At 34.8% G+C, this 20329-nt stretch overlaps 1 protein-coding gene and 1 long non-coding RNA gene across 4 annotated transcripts in view; one reads left to right on the top strand and one right to left on the bottom strand.

Annotated features, from left to right (window-relative positions):
• Positions 1 to 7717, top strand: part of LOC123879549 (la-related protein 1) — a 72398-nt gene extending 64681 nt beyond the window's left edge. For all 3 annotated transcript variants that reach the window (XM_045927316.1, XM_045927314.1, XM_045927317.1), the window contains 9 exons: positions 192 to 289; positions 937 to 1047; positions 1881 to 2032; positions 2758 to 2866; positions 3609 to 3754; positions 4375 to 4508; positions 5195 to 5331; positions 6673 to 6767; positions 7513 to 7717. In XM_045927316.1, coding sequence (XP_045783272.1) covers positions 192 to 289; positions 937 to 1047; positions 1881 to 2032; positions 2758 to 2866; positions 3609 to 3754; positions 4375 to 4508; positions 5195 to 5331; positions 6673 to 6767; positions 7513 to 7586 — 1056 coding nt within the window. In that variant the 3' untranslated portion in view covers positions 7587 to 7717. The remainder of the gene's footprint in view (positions 1 to 191; positions 290 to 936; positions 1048 to 1880; positions 2033 to 2757; positions 2867 to 3608; positions 3755 to 4374; positions 4509 to 5194; positions 5332 to 6672; positions 6768 to 7512) is intronic.
• A 2125-nt stretch (positions 7718 to 9842) lies between these two features.
• Positions 9843 to 18473, bottom strand: LOC123879593. Its single transcript, XR_006799034.1, has 2 exons — positions 10521 to 18473; positions 9843 to 10165 (listed from the first exon to the last, which is right to left on the bottom strand). It is a non-coding gene; the product is annotated as an uncharacterized LOC123879593 (long non-coding RNA).
• Between the last annotated feature and the right edge of the window lie 1856 nt (positions 18474 to 20329).

Below are 20329 nucleotides of genomic sequence, written 5' to 3'. Positions count from 1 at the left end.
TAAAAGAAATTTTGAATTCGGTCCAGTAGTTTTTGAGCCTATTCAATACAAACATACAAAAATACAAAGGTTTCCTCTTTATAATATTAGTATAGATGACTAGTATTCCCCTTTTCCCTCCAACTAAGCGTAAAGCTTGTGTTAGGAGTAGGTACAACAATAGTGCAATACAAGTATGTTTTTGTCAGCAGGTCGAGCAGCAAGCAGAGTCGGGCGGCAAGATGAAGCGGCCGCGACGCACGGCGCGCTTCTACGCCGCCAACAAGGACCCGCACGCCACTGACGTCATGTGAGTTGATGTATAGAGATGTCACAAGCTTCGTTGATAGTTGTAAAAAGCAAATTGCTTAGCAAGCTACTTTCAGTACTGTGAAATCGAAATTACAATAGTGAAAATATTGTTTTCCAGAAAGATTACATAAACACCGGCCAAATGCGAGTCAGACTCAGGCACGGAAGGTTAGGTACTTGGGTATTTTTCCGACATTTTGTATTATAAATCAAAAACTTTTATGCATAAAAGTATACAAAAGTCTGTTTTAGAATTTACAAAGAAAGCCCTTTCATATGATACCCCACTTGGTATAGTTATCTTATTTTGAAAATTGAAAATATGTACTAATTATTATTATTTGTTCATAATCAATGAACAAATGTTTTTTTTTTTGTGATATAACCACAAATTCGCGGTTTTCGGGTTTTTCCTTTACTTGTGCTATAAGACCTACCTACCTGCCAAATTTTATTATTCTAGGACCTAAAATATAGGTCAACGGGAAGTACCCTATAGGTTTTCTTGACAGACATGACAGAGTACAGACAGACAGACGGACAGACATACTACAAAGTGATCCTATAACGGTTCCGTTTTTCCTTTTGAGGTACGGAACCCCTAAAAAGTAGATTGTATTTGAAAATCAATGTATTTGTATACAGAAGCAGCAGAAAGCACAAGACCCGCCACAGCCTCAACCCACCGGTGGAACACCACGTGGGATGGATCATGGATGTTCGCGAGCACAGGAGACAGCACCGCGACAGCGCCGGGTGAGTGAAATTTCTATTGCGAACTACGCGATGCCCGCGACTTCGTCCGCGTGGATTTTGTTTTATAAAAATCCCGTGGGATCGCTTTGATTTTCCTTGATAAAAGTTGCCTATATCAATTTCTGGGATGCAAGCTACCAAATTTCATAATATATGTATCATAGTGTGAAATGAGCTAAAGATACCTATTGTTTTGTAATATTCTTTCTCATTTAAGTGAATTATTAATTCTTAATGAGAATAAAGTTTCTTTAACCGCTTATAAATCGGTTACTTTTGAAACTTTAAGAATCCAATAGGATAAAAAGTAGCTTATGGTACTCTCCGTCCTTTCAACTATCTCTGTCAAAAATCGAGTCGATTGGTGGCTTAGTTAGGGCGTGAAGGAAGGACAAACAAATACTTTCGTTATCCGAATATCGTTAATATACAATCCTAGTTAATATTATAAATGCGAAAGTGTGTGTCTGTCTGTCTGCTAGCTTTTTATGGCTCAACAGATTTTTATGGGAACAGGGCTAGCTTACATCCCGGGGAAGGACATAAGCAACTTTTTATCCCGGAAAAGCAAAGCGTTCCCACGGTTGTTAAATAAACCTAAATCCACGCTGACTAAGTCACCGGCATCATCTAGAATTAGTGTAGATTAAATAAAATAAAATAAATAAACTTGTATTTCAGGCCTTAAACCCATAATTGTTTTAATATGACAAACATCACTTAACCTGTGTTAGGAGATACTTATTTCTAGCTTAACAATTAACCAAGCCCGTGGGATTAAACATGTTCTTCTCTCTTGTCTTTGGTAACTTTAACGCTATATTGTCGTCCAGGTCGTCTCTGGGCACGTCGCCCACGCTGGGCTCCTCGTGCGGCTCGGTGCCGCAGTCGCTGCCGGTGTTCCACCACCCCAGCCACGGCCTGCTGCGCGAGAACCACTTCACCCAGCAGGCCTACCACAAATACTACTCGCGGTGTCTCAAAGGTACGCCATTTTGACGTGACAACGTCTTATAATTCGATAGAGCTGGCTGCACGCACGAAAAAACATGACTCGTGCGGCGTTACCTCGCTCTGAGGCGTTCCATGTAAGGCTTGAAGTGCAAGCGAGAGCGCGGAACGAGCGACAAAGAAGCACAATCGGCCTTTGTTGTCACGTTCAACTATCGTCAGTAAACCGACTTTACAGACAACCAATTTTTTTTATGGGTTCCGTACCTCAGGTACGCCATCTATGTTACAGTGCTACCATTTTTAGGGTTCCGTACCCTAAAAGATATAGGATCACTTTGTTGTCTGTCTATCTGCCTGTCCGTCCGTTGCCGTCTGTCAAGAAAACCTATAGTGTACTTACCGTTGACCTAGAATCATGAAATTTTCCAGGTAGCTATGTAGGTCTTTTAGCACAAGTAAATGAAAATATCCGAAAATCGTTAATTTGTGGTTACATCACAGTAAAAAAATTAAAATGTGTTTATAAAAAAATAATTAGTATTTTCAATTTTCAAAAAAAGATGACCATACTAAGTGGGGTATCATATGAAAGGGCTTTACCTGTACATTCTAAAACAGATTTTGATTTATTATTATGCACAATCATTTTTGATTTATCCTGCCAAATGTCGGAAAAAATACCCGAGTACGGAACCCTCGGTGCGCGAGTCTGACTCGCACTTGGCCTTTTTTTTTAATATTAAACGTTGTCCTCAGAGCGCGCGAAGCTTGGTATCGGGCAGTCCCAGGAGATGAACACACTGTTTCGCTTCTGGTCGTTCTTCCTGCGGGACCATTTCAACAGGAATATGTACAACGAATTCAGGTAATTATATTATACTTTTTCATCTTACTAGCTCGAAAAGGCTTTTTTGTCCTTCGAAATCTGCGTGGAAAAGACCATTTTAACTGGCGTGGGTCATTTAAAATTCGAACTTCAAGAACTACGCCGCGTTCACTATAACTTGTCCCCTGCCGTGATGTTGGTACCATTGCTTTATTTGCTTTATTCCGTGAGATTTATTAATGTGTGATTTTCAATGGTGCCACCATAACGTCACGGGACAAAAATAAAGTGAACATCTATAGAGATGGCAACTAAATTTTATGTTTCTATTAAAATAAAAACATAAAATTAAATATTAAAAAAAAAAAAAAACCTCTATAGAAACATTCAGAAACGCGTTAGGTATTAGTAACCCTTTGGAACAATTTATGAATTAAACAACACCTACTCAGTGTCAGCTTCACTGAATAAAACAGACTTGAAGTTCGTTAAATTATGAAAATTCTGAACATTCCCAAAGAAATTTTCTTGTTTTCTTGCATACTAGTGTTTTCCTCGCTAGTGGGATGAAAAGTTGTTTCCCACGGCTGCAAATTTATTTGCGCTCGTGCCTTTGAATCCCTCGCTACGCTCAGGATTCTATTTACTATTTAGTTTTTATTTTACATTCAATTAGTTTTAAGATATATTGTATTGTAATGTGATGTAGTGATCAAATAAAAAGTTTTCTTTCTTTCTTTATTTTGGTACGGAACCCTAATTAATTTGTCATGTGTTGTAGGACGCTTGCGAACGAGGACGCTGCGGCCGGGTTCCGCTACGGACTGGAGTGTCTGTTCCGTTTCTTCTCGTACGGGCTGGAGCGCAAGTTCCGCCCCGAGCTCTACCAGCACTTCCAGGCCGAAACTCTCGCTGACTACGAAAAGGGTAAGGACTTATATCTAGTATCTACCTTCCACGCGCAAACAACTCACAATGAAAAAACTAGATGGCGCTGCGCGATCCTCAATCACATTGATAGAATTTTCTCTATGGAGTATCATCCACAAGTTCCAAGTTTAATAACACCGGCTCCGAGAGCGACCTATTTATTGCTATATTCAAGACATGAATACTTCCGCACCGAACATAAATGCTTCGGTAACTCGGGTTTTTCCGGAAACTCTGGCTGACTATGAAAGCGCCTGGTGTGTGTGGTGGTGGTGGTGGTGGTGCTGTGGTGGCCACCACAGCAACTTACACCAGGCGCTTTCTCTGTTTGACCTAGCTCAAGACGAGGGTAAGGCCCTCGTCACAAATGAGCTCGTTGGTGGCGTGGGGCACGGAGAACGACGCTTAGGGTTTTGAGGTCTTGGTTTTGTGTCGGGACCAGCGTATGGTCTGGGGGTATTTATTATCAATTGCTCTTGTTGACCTCATCGTCATCACCCTGACCTACAGAAGATCTACAGATATTGCACAGAAACTCACACCGAACAACATAGATGGCGCTGCGCGATCTTCACTCGCACTAACAGAGTTTTACAAATAATTATTACTGTCTCCAGGTCAGCTGTACGGCATAGAAAAGTTCTGGGCGTTCCTCAAGTACTACAAGCACGCGGGAGCCCTGCAGGTGGATCCCAAGCTGCAGGCGCATCTCGCCAAGTTCAAGAGCATCGAAGACTTCCGGGTGCTAGAGGTATTATAATAATCTTTATTTATTGGATAGAATCAGGCGTTACTTTGCGGAAGTTCATGTTTAGCAAGAAACAGTTAAAAATTATTTTGCTATAATCCGCCAACAGAAAAAATCTGTATGGTCAAACATGCAGTTACAAGCTAAGCACCGCTTACCTCCCCAACCAGTCACCAGTCAAGACACCAGTCTTGTGTGGTGGTGGCAGTGCTTGCTTGGGAACTTGGCTTTATTGCTTGGTTGGGGAGGTAAGCGGTGCTTAGCTTGTAACTGCATGTTTGACCATACAGATTTTTTCTGTTGGCGGATTATAGCAAAATAATTTTTAACTGTTTCTTGCTAATCTTTATTTGTATCACCAGGATTACAGTAAAATAAAAAAAATACAGACAGAAGGACGATACAAAGGAAGATGAAGTATGATGAAGGATGATGAGTATTTGAGCTGCAAATAAGTTTATTACAATTTTTAGGGTTCCGTACCTAAAAAAGAAAAATGGAACCCTTATAGGATCACTTTGTTTGACTGTCTGTCTGTCTGCCTGCCCATTGCACTATTGTCGTACCCACTCCTGGCACAAGCTTTACGCTTAATTGGAGGGGAAAGGGGAGTATTAGTCATGATTAGCATGGCTAATATGCTTTTTTATAAAAAAAAAACTAATACCTATAAAATCCTTTGTTCGTAGCCCCAACTGAATGAACTCCTGGCCTCGCAAGGCCCGTCCGGCGCAGGCCGCGGGCCCCACGCCAGGCCCTACGACCGGCACCGCTCCGTCTCCGAGAGCGAGCGCAGCCAGGCGCAAGGCTATAGGAACAACTTCACGTGAGTTTTAACCCCCCACCCAAAAAGAGGGGGGAAGATAAGTTTGACGCGTGTATCTGTGTATCTCTCTGTGGCATCGTAGCTCCTAAACTAATGAACCGATTTCATTTAGTTTTTGACGTGACAACGTCTTATAATTCGATAGAGCCGGCTGCACGCACGAAAAACATGACTCATGCGGCGTTACCTCGCTCTGAGGCGTTCCATGTAAGGCTTGAAGTGAGAGCGCGGAACGAGCGACAAAGAAGCACAATCGGCCTTTGTTGTCACGTTCAACTAACGTCAGTAAACCGACTTTACAGATAACCAATTATTTTTTTTTTGTTTGAAAAGTGGTTTGATCGTGAGTGTTCTTAGCTATAATCCAAGAAAATCGGTTCAGCCGTTTGAAAGTTATCAGCTCTTTTCTAGTTACTGTAACCTTCACTTGTCGGGGGTGTTATAAACTTTTAATTTACACTTGTGTCATTGAAGAGCTTCTGACGCGACGCAAAAATTTCATCGCTTACGGCATCGTACGAGAAAATTCTGACCATCAATTTCTACTGAGCCATGGACCGCCTACACGTATCCTACTTCTACTTGCGTTAAGACGCATCAAGAAAACAGAAAAGATAACTTGCTTTTATACATGGCATAATATTGTATATCAAATCTTTGAAAAGAGCAACCGCCGAGTTTCTTGCTGGTTCTTCTCGGTAGGAAAGGCATTCCGAACCAGTGGTAGATGCTTTTGACGATTCAAAAGAACTTTTAAAAGTCTAATTGAATAAAGATATTTTGAATTTTGAATTTTGATAGTACTTGGCATTGCAAGTTTATAGTACACTAGCTGATGCCCGTGACTTCGTCCGCGTGGATTTAGGTTTATTTAAAAATCCCGTGGGAACTCTGCTTTTCCGGGATAAAAAGTAGCCCATATGCTAATCCAGGATAATATCTACCTCCATTCCAAATTTCACCCAAATCCGTCCAGTAGTTTTTGCGTGAAGGAGGAACAAACATACACACAAACTTTCGCCTTTATAATATTAGTGTGAAGTGTGATGATTGAGTTGTACAAATTGTACTATGGACTTCGTCTGTGTTGGTGTTAGCTGGCGGGCGTGCTCTGCCTTTTTGAAGTGTTTTTTTTGTTGTTAAAACTGACTGGAAAGCGCTCTAAGGGGGTGCCGTGCGTGTGTCGGCGAGCGCCGGCACAGACGGGGTCCATACTTGTATAGTTTAACTAACTTGTTACAAATAACTACAAACTTGACATTGGCTAATCTTTGTAAAGCCAGACGAGAGAGAGAAAAAAACTGTACTATATCGCTAAAGTAATATGTTATTGTTCGACAGTCGGCCAACCGGCAACTCTGGAAACCCCTCAAACAATCGCGGGCGAGCCGGCTCGTGCGGAGCGCAGAGCGTCATCGCCAACTCACGACCTAGACGTAAGTATCGCTCTAGCACTCGTCTGTGGCATACCTTTGAAGGGCATAGCTTAAAAAACCGGCCAAGTGCGAGTCAGACTCGCGCACCGAGGGTTCCGCACTCCACTATTATTTTCGCCATTTTGCACGACAAATCAAAAATTATCGGATGCATAAAAATAAACAAAATATTTTTGAATGAACAGGTAAAGAAAGCCCTTTCATAATATGATACCCCACTTGATATATTGAAAATTGAAACACATTTTAATATTTTTTTCTGTGATGTAACCCTTATAGGAGCACTTTGTTGTCTGTCTGTTTGTCTGTCTGTCTGTCCGTCTGTCGTGTCTGTCAAGAAATCCTATAGAGTACTTCCCGTTGAATAATGAAATTTGGCAGGTAGGTAGGTCTTACAGCACAAGTACGCGAAAAAATCCGAAAACTGAATTTGTAGTTACAACACAAGAAAAATAATTAAAATGTGTTTCAATTTTCAAAGTAAGATAACTACCAAGTGGAGTATCATATGAAAGGGCTTTACCTGTACAGTGTACATTCTAAAAGAGATTTTTATTTATCTTTATGCATAATAGTTTTTGATTTATCCAAAGAATTAGTAATACTCGATTACGGAACCCTCGGTGCGCGAGTCTGACTCGCGCACCGAGGCCGGTTTTTTTTTTGTGATGCAACTTTTACTCCACATTACTGTGAAGAAGGCCTGTGTGAAATAAAAAAATGATTTTGGTTTTTTTTTGTACAGCAAAACAACAGAAAGCGAAACCCGAGGCCGCCCCGACCGAGCTGACGACGCAGGTCGCCACCAAAACGCAGTAGACGTGACAAACATACATACATACAAATAAACCAAGAAAACGAACACTGTACATAAATATATAAACAAACAAAAAAAACTATCTTTGTGAATGTATGTGGTTACTTACTTAATACAAAAAAAAACGTGAAAGGAAAAAAAAGTGCATTTTATATATAATTATTATGATATAAATATAAATAAATAATTACAGCGTTAATAAAAAAACGGAAACTTTTAAAAAAACTTTAGTGAAGTTTAAGTGTGTGATAAATAATCCTTCGTGTGACCTGTTTCGTAACCGGTTTCTTTTTGCGATTGGATCGGTGACCAGTTAGTAACTCGCTGGTGACCGGTTAGTAACCCGCTGGTGATCAGTTGGTGGCTGGCTGGGGACCGGTTGGTGTCCAATTGCTGTGTGACTGACTGGTTACGTTTTGGGAGTGCGGCCGCCCGGGATTGCAGGCTTGGTTCTTATGTGAAGCCTAGGTAAGACATCTTTAATGCTTTTTTTTTAAATTAAGTACTAGATGATGTCCACGCTGAGTTTCTGTCAAGCGCGTCCAAGTTTCGTCAAATTCGTCGTTCGTTGATGAAATTTGGTACAGAGTTAGCTTATATCCCGAGGAAGGACATAGGCTACTTTTATCCCGGAAAATCAAGGAGTTCCCACAGGATTCTTAAAGGCCCATCCGTTTAACCGTTTATAAATATGAAATTTGGTACAGAGGTAGCTTGCATCCTGGAAATTGACACTGGCAACTTTTTATCCCGGTAGTTTTATATTAAAATAAGTGTGTCTGTCCTTTTCTTATTGCATTGATAAGAAAAAGATGCGAATTAGTCTAAAATTTACTTTCCATCAGACTTGAGGTTTGACAGTTTTGAATTAAAATAAGTGTCCTTTTCTTATTGCATAGATAAGAAAAAGATGAGAATACTGTAAAATTTACTTGCCATCTCAATCACTACCACTGTTAAACTAAACAATTTTGATGCTTTGCAGAACCTGATTTAAAAAAAAATTTGACGTATTTTTTTTTGTTACAGCTTGTACGCATCGACAATAAGCAAAAAAAAAAGCTAAGCCGTTATAGTCTTCACGATCGATTTAGCCTAAGCAAATATATGTAATAACGACACTACCATAATATAATATGTACCTAATATAAACACTGTATGTATCCATATATATTTTTGACATGTAATATAAATACATCATATAATATATATTTAACTACTCAGTCGTAACGAAATAGTGACCAGGTCTTAGCCTATAATAATAAAATATGTGACTAAAGACTCGAGTGTAAGTTTTGCGAAAAAATTCACCATTAGACATGGCGTGTGTATGACAAAACTTATTTTCACGTGTTGCAAAAAAAAAATCACCTATGTTATGTATATTCTTACATCACTGGTTATGTTGCGTAGTAAAATGCAAAAGTTAAAGTACCTATGCTCTATCCACTGAGAGAAGTTAATATAGGGCTCTCTCCTTTACGTTATCCCATACAAATGACAAAGTCAAAAGTAGAAGGTGTTAACCATTTTGAGTGACCAACCAGTCACAAACGAGCCTGTTTTCCGTACTACTCTATTCACGGAAAATAGTATGGAAAACATATTTCGTTTGTGATTGGTTGGTCACTCCAAATGGGTAATGCTCAATGACTTTTTTTCTTTGTCATTTGTATGGGATTCAAAAATTCAAAATTCAAAATATTTTTATTCAATTAGACTTTTGCAAGTTCTTTTGAATCGTCAAAAGCATCTACCACTGGTTCGGAATGCCTTTCCTACCCAGAAGAACCAGCAAGAAACTCGGCGGTTGCTCTTTTCAAAGGTTTAATATACAATATTATGCCACGTATAAAAGCAATTGAAATCCCGCGCATTGCTGGAGCGAATTGCAGGTCAAATCCACGCTCTTTTATCATTTACATAATCTTCGATAGTATAATATGCTTTTCTCAGGAGCATATTTTTAATAGATTTTTGAACCTGTGTAAAGGCAAGTCCAAAATTAGCTGAGGAATTTTGTTATAAAAGATTATACCCATTCCCGCAAATGACTTTGGACCTTCCTGAGGCGGATTACGTAACTAAGAGAGCGCTTATTAACTTCTCTCCGTGGATAAGGTATACTATCAAACTTGTCATAAAGCGCTAAATTCGTGACGAGTTCTAACGCGGAAACTTGCACTTGGGACTTGGGTCTTGTACGAATAAAAAATTTAATTGATAAGGTTTGATTAGGTAATGCTTTTTGGTAGATATTTAAGGTTATAAAGTGGCAACACTCACTGCGCGATCGAGTCATAGACAAGGGTTTATTTCGTATTTTTTTTTTGACAGCATTACCATAGATCACAGATATAAAAAAAACTAGATAGGAATTTTGAAGGTTTGTTAAATTTTTAATTAAGTGGTAAAGAATTTACGTTTAGTTATATCATCATGCATTATAATGATTTTCGAAAGCTGGGTTCTTTCTGGGAAGTTAAAATTCATAGTGTATTTTTGCAAAAATCGCAGGTCCGAAATGAAATTATAAATAGTTTTATTTCGATTATAATACCACATTATACCATATTAATTGCTGTGCAGTTTTCTAGTGGTGGGTCGTTGTCGCATTTTTGACGGACGAAACGCAACCGTTTTCCCGACGACGAAAACGGTTGCAGAAAACGATCGTCGTTGCAACTGGTTTGAAGATGGCTTTTAAGCCGTCTTCGAACCAGTCGCAACGACAACCGTTCTTTATTAGCGACGACGCGTATCATTGCATCAATTCACTCTCGACTGTATTTTCTTAGGCTTAAAATAAAAAATCGCACCAAATTATTCGAATACTGGTTTGTGCAACGAAGACTGTGTTACCCAGGATGTAAAAACGGTTTCACCATCGCAGAACGAAACGGTCTTTAGAAACGGTTCGTCGTCGCAACGCCCACCAGTACAGTTTTCAGTGTTGGTGGCCAAGAGTCAGCATAGTAAGTAATCATTGTATACTTTACAGCTGACTTACCCATACAGATTCGACCAAAAACATGCATTATACTTAAAGTTCCATGATTTTTGTGAAAATTTTACGTTGAACTTATAACCAATGTTTTTTTTTGCAATGAAATGCATGTAACTCATAAAAAATACGAAATAAATCTAAACAAAAGACAGAGCTTTACAATCAGTGTGTATATTATCACTTTCTTATTAAGTCTTTATAGAACACACTTTGATTTTACTCAAACTTAAAACAAGACAGCTTATATTGTTTAAGGGGGATTATGACATTCTATTTGCGACAGTAACAGTATTATCCCCACCTATTTATGTAAAAATCTTTACTTGAAAGGGTCCAGTTTAAGAAATTAGCTCTAGTATCGACTGTAACTCACAATTTAGTCGATACTAGAGCTAATTTCTTAAACTGGGCCTTATCAAGTAAAGATTTTTATATAAACACCTGGAAATGAAACTGCCACTGTCGCAACTAGAATGCCATAAGCCTACTTTGTCGTATTAGTTTACAAATTGCGAAAAACCAAATTAAATTTGATTTCGCGGGCAGACCCGTCGCTTGCCCCTTAACTGAAAATTAAGTCTGAGCAAAGTTAAAGTATGTTCTATAGAGATCAGCCAAAAAGTTGACATCTAAACATTTTTTGACAATTCAAAAAAAGGAGCATATCGTAGGTCTAAATTATGCTTTAAATTTATAGGTCTATATTATAAATGAAATGACCATTAAATTAAATTTTGTCACATAATTGTGTAAGAAAAAATCAAAAAAATATAGGTTATAGTTTTAACTTGATAGTTTTAACAAAGGATAGAAAAGCAACGCTTCTTTATATTGTAGAAGAACACAAGAAAACTCAAAGCTAAATAAATATGCAGGAGTAAAAAATTGACTCAGCTTTTATGAAGTGAAAAGGCTCTGTACAACACTGTACTGAACTTTAGAAAGAGATAACGGTTTCGTAGAGCGTTGTCTCTGTCGTTGAGACGAAACGTCACATAGGTATGAGTGTTTACATAGGTATAGTTTTCTCAATTAAGTTTAAGCCCTGTATACAACACAAAGTCACTGTCATCAAAATCATATAGTTTTCTATATAAACACATACATACATACATACATATTGTATTTACACACTGATTGAATTGTTCCTGTCATGTGTGAGTTTTTGAAATGTATCCAAATATCTAGGTGGATTTCTAAGAAATCTTCATATAATGGTTATGAAAGCTGCCATAGAAATCCCTTTTCAAAACTCTACCTGTATATATTTGTCTCGATGAATTTCTTGATTTTGTTTGTTTTTTTTTTTTCAAAAATATGAAAAAATAAATTGTACAGTTGTTAATAATCATCATTGTGAAAACTGAAATTTACAATCCCTACTTTGATTATGAAGCGATGAGTTCCTTAAAATTGCTAGTCAATATAAGTTATGACACAGCAAATATTCAAGATGGCGTACGCACTTTGCATCTTGCATTGCTCATAGCATCCGTTTAATACGAATCACAGTATGTAAAATTGCCAACATAAAATATCTAAACTTGACGATTTTTAATTGGACGTAATAACTTTTTTTGCAACTAATTTGACATTAACTACTTGCAACAAAATTCTCTGTTGCCTTTAAATTTTCATTGTTGAAAATTTCAAAAGTGTTAAATAAACGACCAAAATTAATAATAGGTATTTATCTGGAATGTTTCCAATATGTTGCTGCGCAATTGTTATTTGTCAAAGAAATTATACAAGCTGAAATTTTAATGGTTGTTTTCCCAACGATTTGCTTTCGGTAGTACTATCGAAACATGGTTTTTTTCTTTTTCAAAAAATTAAAAATCAATTCGAACACGTGAGAAACAGTAGTAATTCACTAGACATAACGAAAATAGTATGTAGCAGGATAGGTGCATCCATTCAAACCACGATGCCGATAAAGTGAAAATGTTTAAAACATAGAGTTAAATTTAATAAATAGACAGTTGCTTTTTTTTTTGGAAAAAAATAAAAAAAAAATATCATCAACTAGAACGCGTGAGAAACAGTGGTAATTCACTAGACATAACGTAAATAGTAGGTAAGTACACGCTGCCGATAAAGTGAAAATGTTTAGAGCAAAATAAGCTCTCGCGCGTAGTGACACGGTATAAACTAGCCTGCACGCACGCGGTATTACTATTGGTTCGAGGTCTCTTTCGAGTTTTATTTTTCTCGATTGCAAATTTTTCAATTTTGATTCTAATAATTTTATACTTATTATTGTTAACAACCATCAAAATTTCAGCTTGTATAGAACTTTTAACTACATTGCGAAGTACCTAACTTCTAGACAGATTAGAGATAGATTATTAATTTTGGCTATAAGAGTACAGATTGTAAATTTCAGTTGAAAAATAGTCAAATTGTTAAAAAAAGCACTTCGTGTAGGCGTTGAAACGCCGCAAAGACTGGCTATATGCATATTTTGTAGAAAAAATTGTAAAAAAAAATATCTTTTTTTCGTGCAGCACTATATGTATTTTTTTGTACGATTAAAATTGTTTAAACGATGTATTTTGACTGTGTATCGTATTGCGGACTATGTAATGTATTGTTAAAATTTTATCACTTCTCTCTGCCCCGTCTTCATCATTGATGCGGGTCTCGACACCTTCCATCACACAATCATTGTAGATGTTTTCTTGGTAGGAATAGGAAAATCAAATTAAATTGTTTGCTATTATTTTTGTATACATGATGATTGATGATTTAAAATTATTAAATTCAGTGATTTTGCACTAGCCGATTTTAATTGATCCATCGAAGTATAAATAAATATGATTAGAATAATATCATGCTAAAAGTTAGGAACAAAACTGATTTTATTAATAATTAATTTATTTGTTCATTGGTCCATCACAAAAATCGGTTACCGGACCGATTAATAAATAAGTTTGCTATCGTACTTTGCCAATGCAACATTTATTAGTATTTTTCACAAAATCAGACTATTATGTTACGAATGTTTCAAAAAATTCCCACGCATTTTTAACCGATTTCCAAAAAAGGAAGGTTCTGTTCATATTTCCTTTGTTAAATCATGTGTGATAAGATTTTAATAACCCAAACAGTATGGCGTCCGCTCTTAAATTATACTGCCACTTATTAATATATTATTATGATTATGATGACACAACTGATGCACACAAATTTATTATAAAAGAGCCTATTTTTTAATTGAAACTAATATGGTTAATCCGTTTTAATATGCTCTAGCACAAATATTATCACCAATAGCCAATGAAACAAAACGGTTGCCAATCGTAACCGATTTTGCAAAATCTTTGTCATTTATTTTGGTTACTACGTAAATCGGCCAGTAGATTTTTTAGTTATTCCTGAAAAGGCTGATTTCTGAAATTTTGAAACAAGAGATCAATTTTGTCTCAATACAAAACTCTTATTTAAAAACTGGATCGCCGCAAGTGATCTTAGGGGCCTTTGACTCAGTTTTATATACGACCGATATTTCGAAAAACGGTTAAATTGGGTTTTTAGAACCGATTTGCATTGGTTTTCTAGAACCACTTTCTTTTTTGCAATAACTGGACTTCGATTGTTATAAAACTGTGTAATGATACTATAGAAACCGATTTTAACTATAGTAAGGCTAGGCGCATGGTTATATAATCGGCTGGTCAAATAACCGCTCGGATTTATTATACAAAGTTGAACGTTAACATTGTTGCTTGTACATTCACACACAAATTTATATACACTCATATACATTGCCATATAAATAACGCATGCAGTTTAACCGTCCTTGCGCGCCTAACAATATGATTATAATCGGTTTCTATAGTAACTATGCATAGTTTTAACTGAAGTCAAGTAATTTCAAAAGAGACAGTCTAAAAAAACCGATTCTAATCCCACTAATAAAAGAAATCGGACGCTGAGTTCACGATAAATATTTTAGTTCCTATTTAGTCATAATGGTTTCAATTAAAAATATCCATAATAATAATTTGTCACTATTGTTTTTTTTAGATATAAATTTAAGTTTAAATCCGGCATTTGTTTCTTTAGTCAATTAGCTAAAGATTGTATTCGTATTTAGTGTATTATGAAAGTTTCATACTACTACGTCATATAAATACAAAAGGCAGCATTGCATATGAAAAAGTTATTCTATTTACCGGCTACTGATTAAATCATAGTGGTTTAAAACATTTTTTTTTTTTTTAATATTCGTTTAAAACAATGCCAATTCTGACTGATGATTATATTACTTTTGGAATTATTGATAGCCTAAGCAAGGGCGAGAAGTTTGAACTAGATTGGTAGAAAAGTGCACGCTGCCTAAATATGTATGTGTGAATTTCAAAGTCAAAGTCAAAGTCAAAATCATTTATTCAAAGTAGGTACAATTGTACTCTTTTTGATGGTCGAAATTGATTGGTCCGTTTCAGTATACAAAAACGAAACTTTTTTTTAAATATTTTAAATAAGTCGTATTTAAAAATTTTGAGTTATGTGCATCTCTTTTTATCTATTTCAGTAAGAACAGGACAGAATATTACATTCTTATTTAGTCGGTTCGTGATTATCTGTTCAATAGATTTTCTATTGTTTCTGTAATTGGACAGAACTAAATGTCTTTAAGTTTTCACTTTCTTATTGAAATAGATAAATAAAGGTCTAATACGCTAAAAATTATATATCGTTGTGTAAACATAAAACGTTTTTCCTCATATTATGATACATAATATGCATGGCAATTTTTTTTTTTTTTAATTGCATTCATTATAAAAAATATGCCCACAAAACCATAGATACCTATTTTTTTTTTTGCTTTTATGGACTGGTGATATGTGTAAAATACTACTGTATACCATAGATATAATAAAATGAATAAATAAATAAAAATATATAATTGTTCATGATATACTAAATATAGATATGTAATCTTTATTTTCTTTTTCTCTTTTACGTTATAAATAATAACACTAACTTGCTCAATACGATCGTTTAACTGTATCGTGTACGAGATTTAGGAATTATGGGTGCGGTGAAAAATAAAATTATTCGAATGAAATCCAAAAAAAAAGTAGAATTTAATATTTTCAAATATAATTAAAAATGTATAATAACATGATTACAAGTTAATCAAGCATCATATTTGACAGTTGCTGTCACCTTCAATGACGATTGCCATTTGAATTATATCATACTCTGCATAATTACATCATACTGCAAGATACCTAAATATGAAAAAATGTTGAATCATCAAACATGACTTATTCCCGCCAAAAATATCGTAAACGTAGATTACCCCTAGAACGAGTTAAGTTTTGAAAAGAATTTCTCAATAAACTTTGTCGAAAACGAAAACCATCAAAGTCTCAGAGATGTTAACTCGTACTAAGAGTATAGGTAACTAAATTAAAAAAATAAGCTTTTAATTAAAGCTCTAAAATTCAGTGATAGTAAAATAATAAATAGTCAGTTTATAGTTTTTTTTTAGTGAAATTGTAATATAGATTTTTTCCAAAATACTGTCATTTAACGCAATTTCAATTTTTTTTTAAACTAAATTTAGACAGATTTAGTGTCAAAATTTAATTTAGGAGTAACTACCTATTGTAATTAACGCTTTTCACTGTATAAAAAAATGGCATGAAGTTTAGTCTTTGCTAAAGTTAAGCTAATGTTTTATGTAAAATTTAATTAATGTTGACAAAAATATATCTTAGTAATAATAAGTTACAATATAATTATTAAATAATGTACCTAATGTAGCTAAATAAAACTTATTTTCATATTATAAATTAATTAGCGAATAAAACGTTTATGATATCTTTGCGGGCAAACAGTGGAGGAAAAGAGTTGATTCAGTTTTTTTTCGATTTGATTTGGATAATTTGAATTTCGCAAAAGGCAATTTTTAATCTGTATATTGCATTAAATATAAAAAAGAGTTATTTAGGGTGTGTTTTCTTATTTTTAATTTTTCTAGTTTGTAATTACGCTTTTTTTTTTTAAATAATCGTTTATGTGGCGCGGGTGTGGCCATTTTAATAATTTCTATAGATGGATGAAATTATTTTTAAATAAAAGAACAATGTTCTTTAACCAAACCTAACTATATATATTCAACCAAACTTAGAAAAGCTTTCAAATGCTTAATATTATTATTTTAATAATAATAAAAAAAAGCTATTCTTAACATAAACATTAAACCGATATTTATAAGATCGAGTTTTTTTTTTAAATTGGTATTTAACTGGTTTTACGACTCTGGGTTCTAGACCTTTTGAACCTGGTTAGTAATAATAAAATGATTCTACCATTGCGTAGACAATCGTCAGTGCTGCCACACGTGCGCCACGTAAAATTTCTACTATTTGGTAACTGTAGGACATAAAATTTAATATACCTAACTATATACGTCTACACTTCGCTTAGGTCGCTTCTAATATTGAATTTATTATAAAGAATAGTTCCTAATATTTTATCGTTATAAAAACACACAAAATATTTTTGTCGTATGATTACATTGACACAGAAATTGTAGTTTAGTTTTTGCAACTAGTTTTAAAATATTTTAAGTGTAAGGTATAAAGAAATAAATATTTCTGTTGTTAATAACCTGCGTCCCTAGCACCGAATGATGACTAAACTGATTGTTATAGTAAAGCTATCGTCGCTATAGCTGTTGGTTTGATATGCGGTAGTCTGCTTTAATCGTATTTTATCCAAAAGCTAAATAGTTTCGACCGGAAGTGATTATTGCAATTATCGCATTGTATTGTAGCTGTCAAAGTTAATAACAAACCACTGCGTTGTGACGCAACGGAATCTGGCTTGACCAATTAAAGCGCGCCTGGAGAGTCAACGTGGTAGAACGCAACGACAGATTAGTGTGCACGATACACAATGTATGTCTCAAATCCTTTCTGTCGCGTCATGACACAAAAGTTTGTTTGGTTCCTTGATAATTTTAAGGGTAATTTTCTAAAGTATTATGCGAAAATGGTACAAAATAAATATACGTATATGGCAATAATTTTTGCGTATTATAAATTAAAAAGTTTTGGTGCAACGATGTGCGTTGTGGCCTCAAGTGTGAAGCCCGAGTTTGATTCGTGGCAGAGTAAGGTTTAGATCTAAAGAGCGCACTTTGACTTAGCTTAGACTTAAGACACCGTTAAAACGAGATAGCGCTATACTGCTGACATAAAACCGTCTCGTTTTAACTGAAGCTTAGGTCTGAGCAAAGTCTAAAAAATCTAAAAAATCTTAGTTTGGAAATGAGAAAAATCTAAATAAACTCAGGTCTGGTCTGAAACATAAAAATTATTACGCAAAAACTGTTTCGTATATTTATTTTGTGCCTTACCAAATTCGTCTATTTTAAATAGGTCATTTCTTTTTAATTGAAACATGATTTCACGATTTCTGTGTCGCTAAATTTTTTCTTCGGCTGCCATAGACGAATAACTATCGACTTTATCACATGAATGGAATGGAATATCCATTACTTATGAGGGGGCACTCTCCGTCACTCGCAAGACGTAGCTTGATTTTCAAATAAATATTCAACCACCAAATATTCACCAATCAAACTCGATGTAATTTTGTAGACTGGTTCTAAAAACTGATATCTATATCTGTGGTTTACAGTTGTCCGTAAAAATAAATTTAAAATTACACGGGTTTAAAAATTTGTCTGTAAATTGTTGAGACCGTGTAACTTTGACACTGAATATTTTAACGGAAATCTGGAAAACCACAGTCGACCATATTCCTAGAACGCATAGAATAAATTTTATTAAGTTTGATTCGTTAGTATTCAAATGAAAGTCAAACTATTTCTGTATAAAATAAAATCCCTCTTAAGAGGGCTCTCTCCGTCACTCGTTTCATACAATCGTAGTTCCAATTTCATTTGAATATTAAGCAACCAAAGTCCATGAAATTTTGCAGACATATTCTAGAAACTAATATCTATGTCTGTGGTTTTCCAGATTTCTGTTAAAATATTTGGTTTCAAAGTTACGCGGTCTTAAAAATTTTCATACAAATCTTTGAGCCCCTGTAATTTTAAAACTTCATATTTTTAGAAAATCTAAAACACCACACACACAAATATTAGTTTCTAGAATATGTCTGCAAAATTTCATGGACTTTGGTTGCTTAACATTCAAATGAAATTGGAACTACGATTGTATGAAGCGAGTGATGAAGAAAGCCCTGTTAAGTTTATAAAACATGATTTGACAGTACTATAGCTGACAATTCATAAGACTGAATGACATGAGGATTCAAAGTTATGGAATAATCAATTGGAGTAAGATTTTAAAAAGGATAAAACATTAAACGATTTGAGATTTTACCATTACCCTCTAATCAAAGGTAAGTTATTCATCTAAGGTGGAGTTATAGGTACTCAGACCGTCCCATTTTTTAAGTGTAGTCTTAATTTAATAAGGGTGGGTTTAGTTTTGAAAAAGGAAGCGATCGAGATGCGAATGGTGGTTTCAAGTTTTTGAACGAATCATCGGTTTTTCTTTTTTTATAGAAAGAAAATTTGAAATTAAGGAATGTGGTCGCTTTTGGCTGATTGTGCTTAAAACTTTAATTTTAAGAATATTATTTTCGGGTGTTTTTTTTCGAAATTATGTATATATTGACAATGAGCTTTTAGGCCAAAAATTTTTCTTTTTAATAATAATTCTGATACGTTCGAAAACTTGAAGGTGCGGCGTTATGATGTGTTTTTTTGTTAAGTTTTTTTAAGTTAAACCATTTTGTCAACTGTTGCAATTTTTTTTCGTAAGAACGCCAAAGGAGATGACATTGTGCTAAAATGAACATGGAAAAATCATTTAGATTTTTTGTATAAATGAAAAATGATACAAAAAAAATTTATTCTTGCTATTATTATTGTTAAGTGCTGTGTAAATTAAAAAAAAAATAGTAAAAGATCGCACTTTGCGATAATTTCCAGTGTTTAATTTTTGTTGGCTCCCATATTTTTTGGTTTTATTAAAAAATTGCATATAAAATAAAATATTAAAAAATTGGTTGTTGTAATATAGACGAGCGTAGACTTGTTTCATAGTCTTAGGTGTATTTGATGAGTTGATAAAATTAAGAAAAAAAAAATGTTTTTTAAGGATGCTTGGCAGCGTCGGTCGAGGCCAACACTTCCCATTGTGAAACATTTGGTGTAATTTTTTCTTAAATTTTCACAATTTTATTTGGAATGGGTCCTCATAGAAATTCTGATAATCTAACCCCGATTGACGCTATTTAAGGCTGTAAGTTATACATTATATACATATTATTATATTGATAAATAAATTAATAATAAAAAACGTGTATTTCATTTTTTTTTTAATCCTCCATTTGGTATCCCTATCATTAATCATTATAATATGTGCATCAAACTCCAGAAGGGCATAGGTTCGAGTCCTATCCCTTTAAATGGCGCTCAAAATTAGTTATCCACAATCATGTTATCTGAGTTTCTTAGTTTCTTCTGAGTTTCTTATGTACAAGAAAATCAAAACTGGAATTTGTAAAAAAATGCGCTACATATTCCTATTATATTACAAACCACAAAAAATTATAGGTTGTAAAAAAGCTACTAGAAAGTAGAATATTTTTAACTGGCAACATTTTATTGTACAAGATGGCGCTCATAGCTATGGCGTCATTTTCCATATTTCCCGCGCATATTCAAGCCAAAAG

This window comes from Maniola jurtina, chromosome 28 (assembly GCF_905333055.1).
Source record: "Maniola jurtina chromosome 28, ilManJurt1.1, whole genome shotgun sequence".
NCBI lineage: Eukaryota > Metazoa > Arthropoda > Insecta > Lepidoptera > Nymphalidae > Maniola > Maniola jurtina.
The sequence above is the reverse complement of the archived record's forward strand: the minus strand, read 5'-3'. Positions and strand labels throughout refer to the sequence as shown.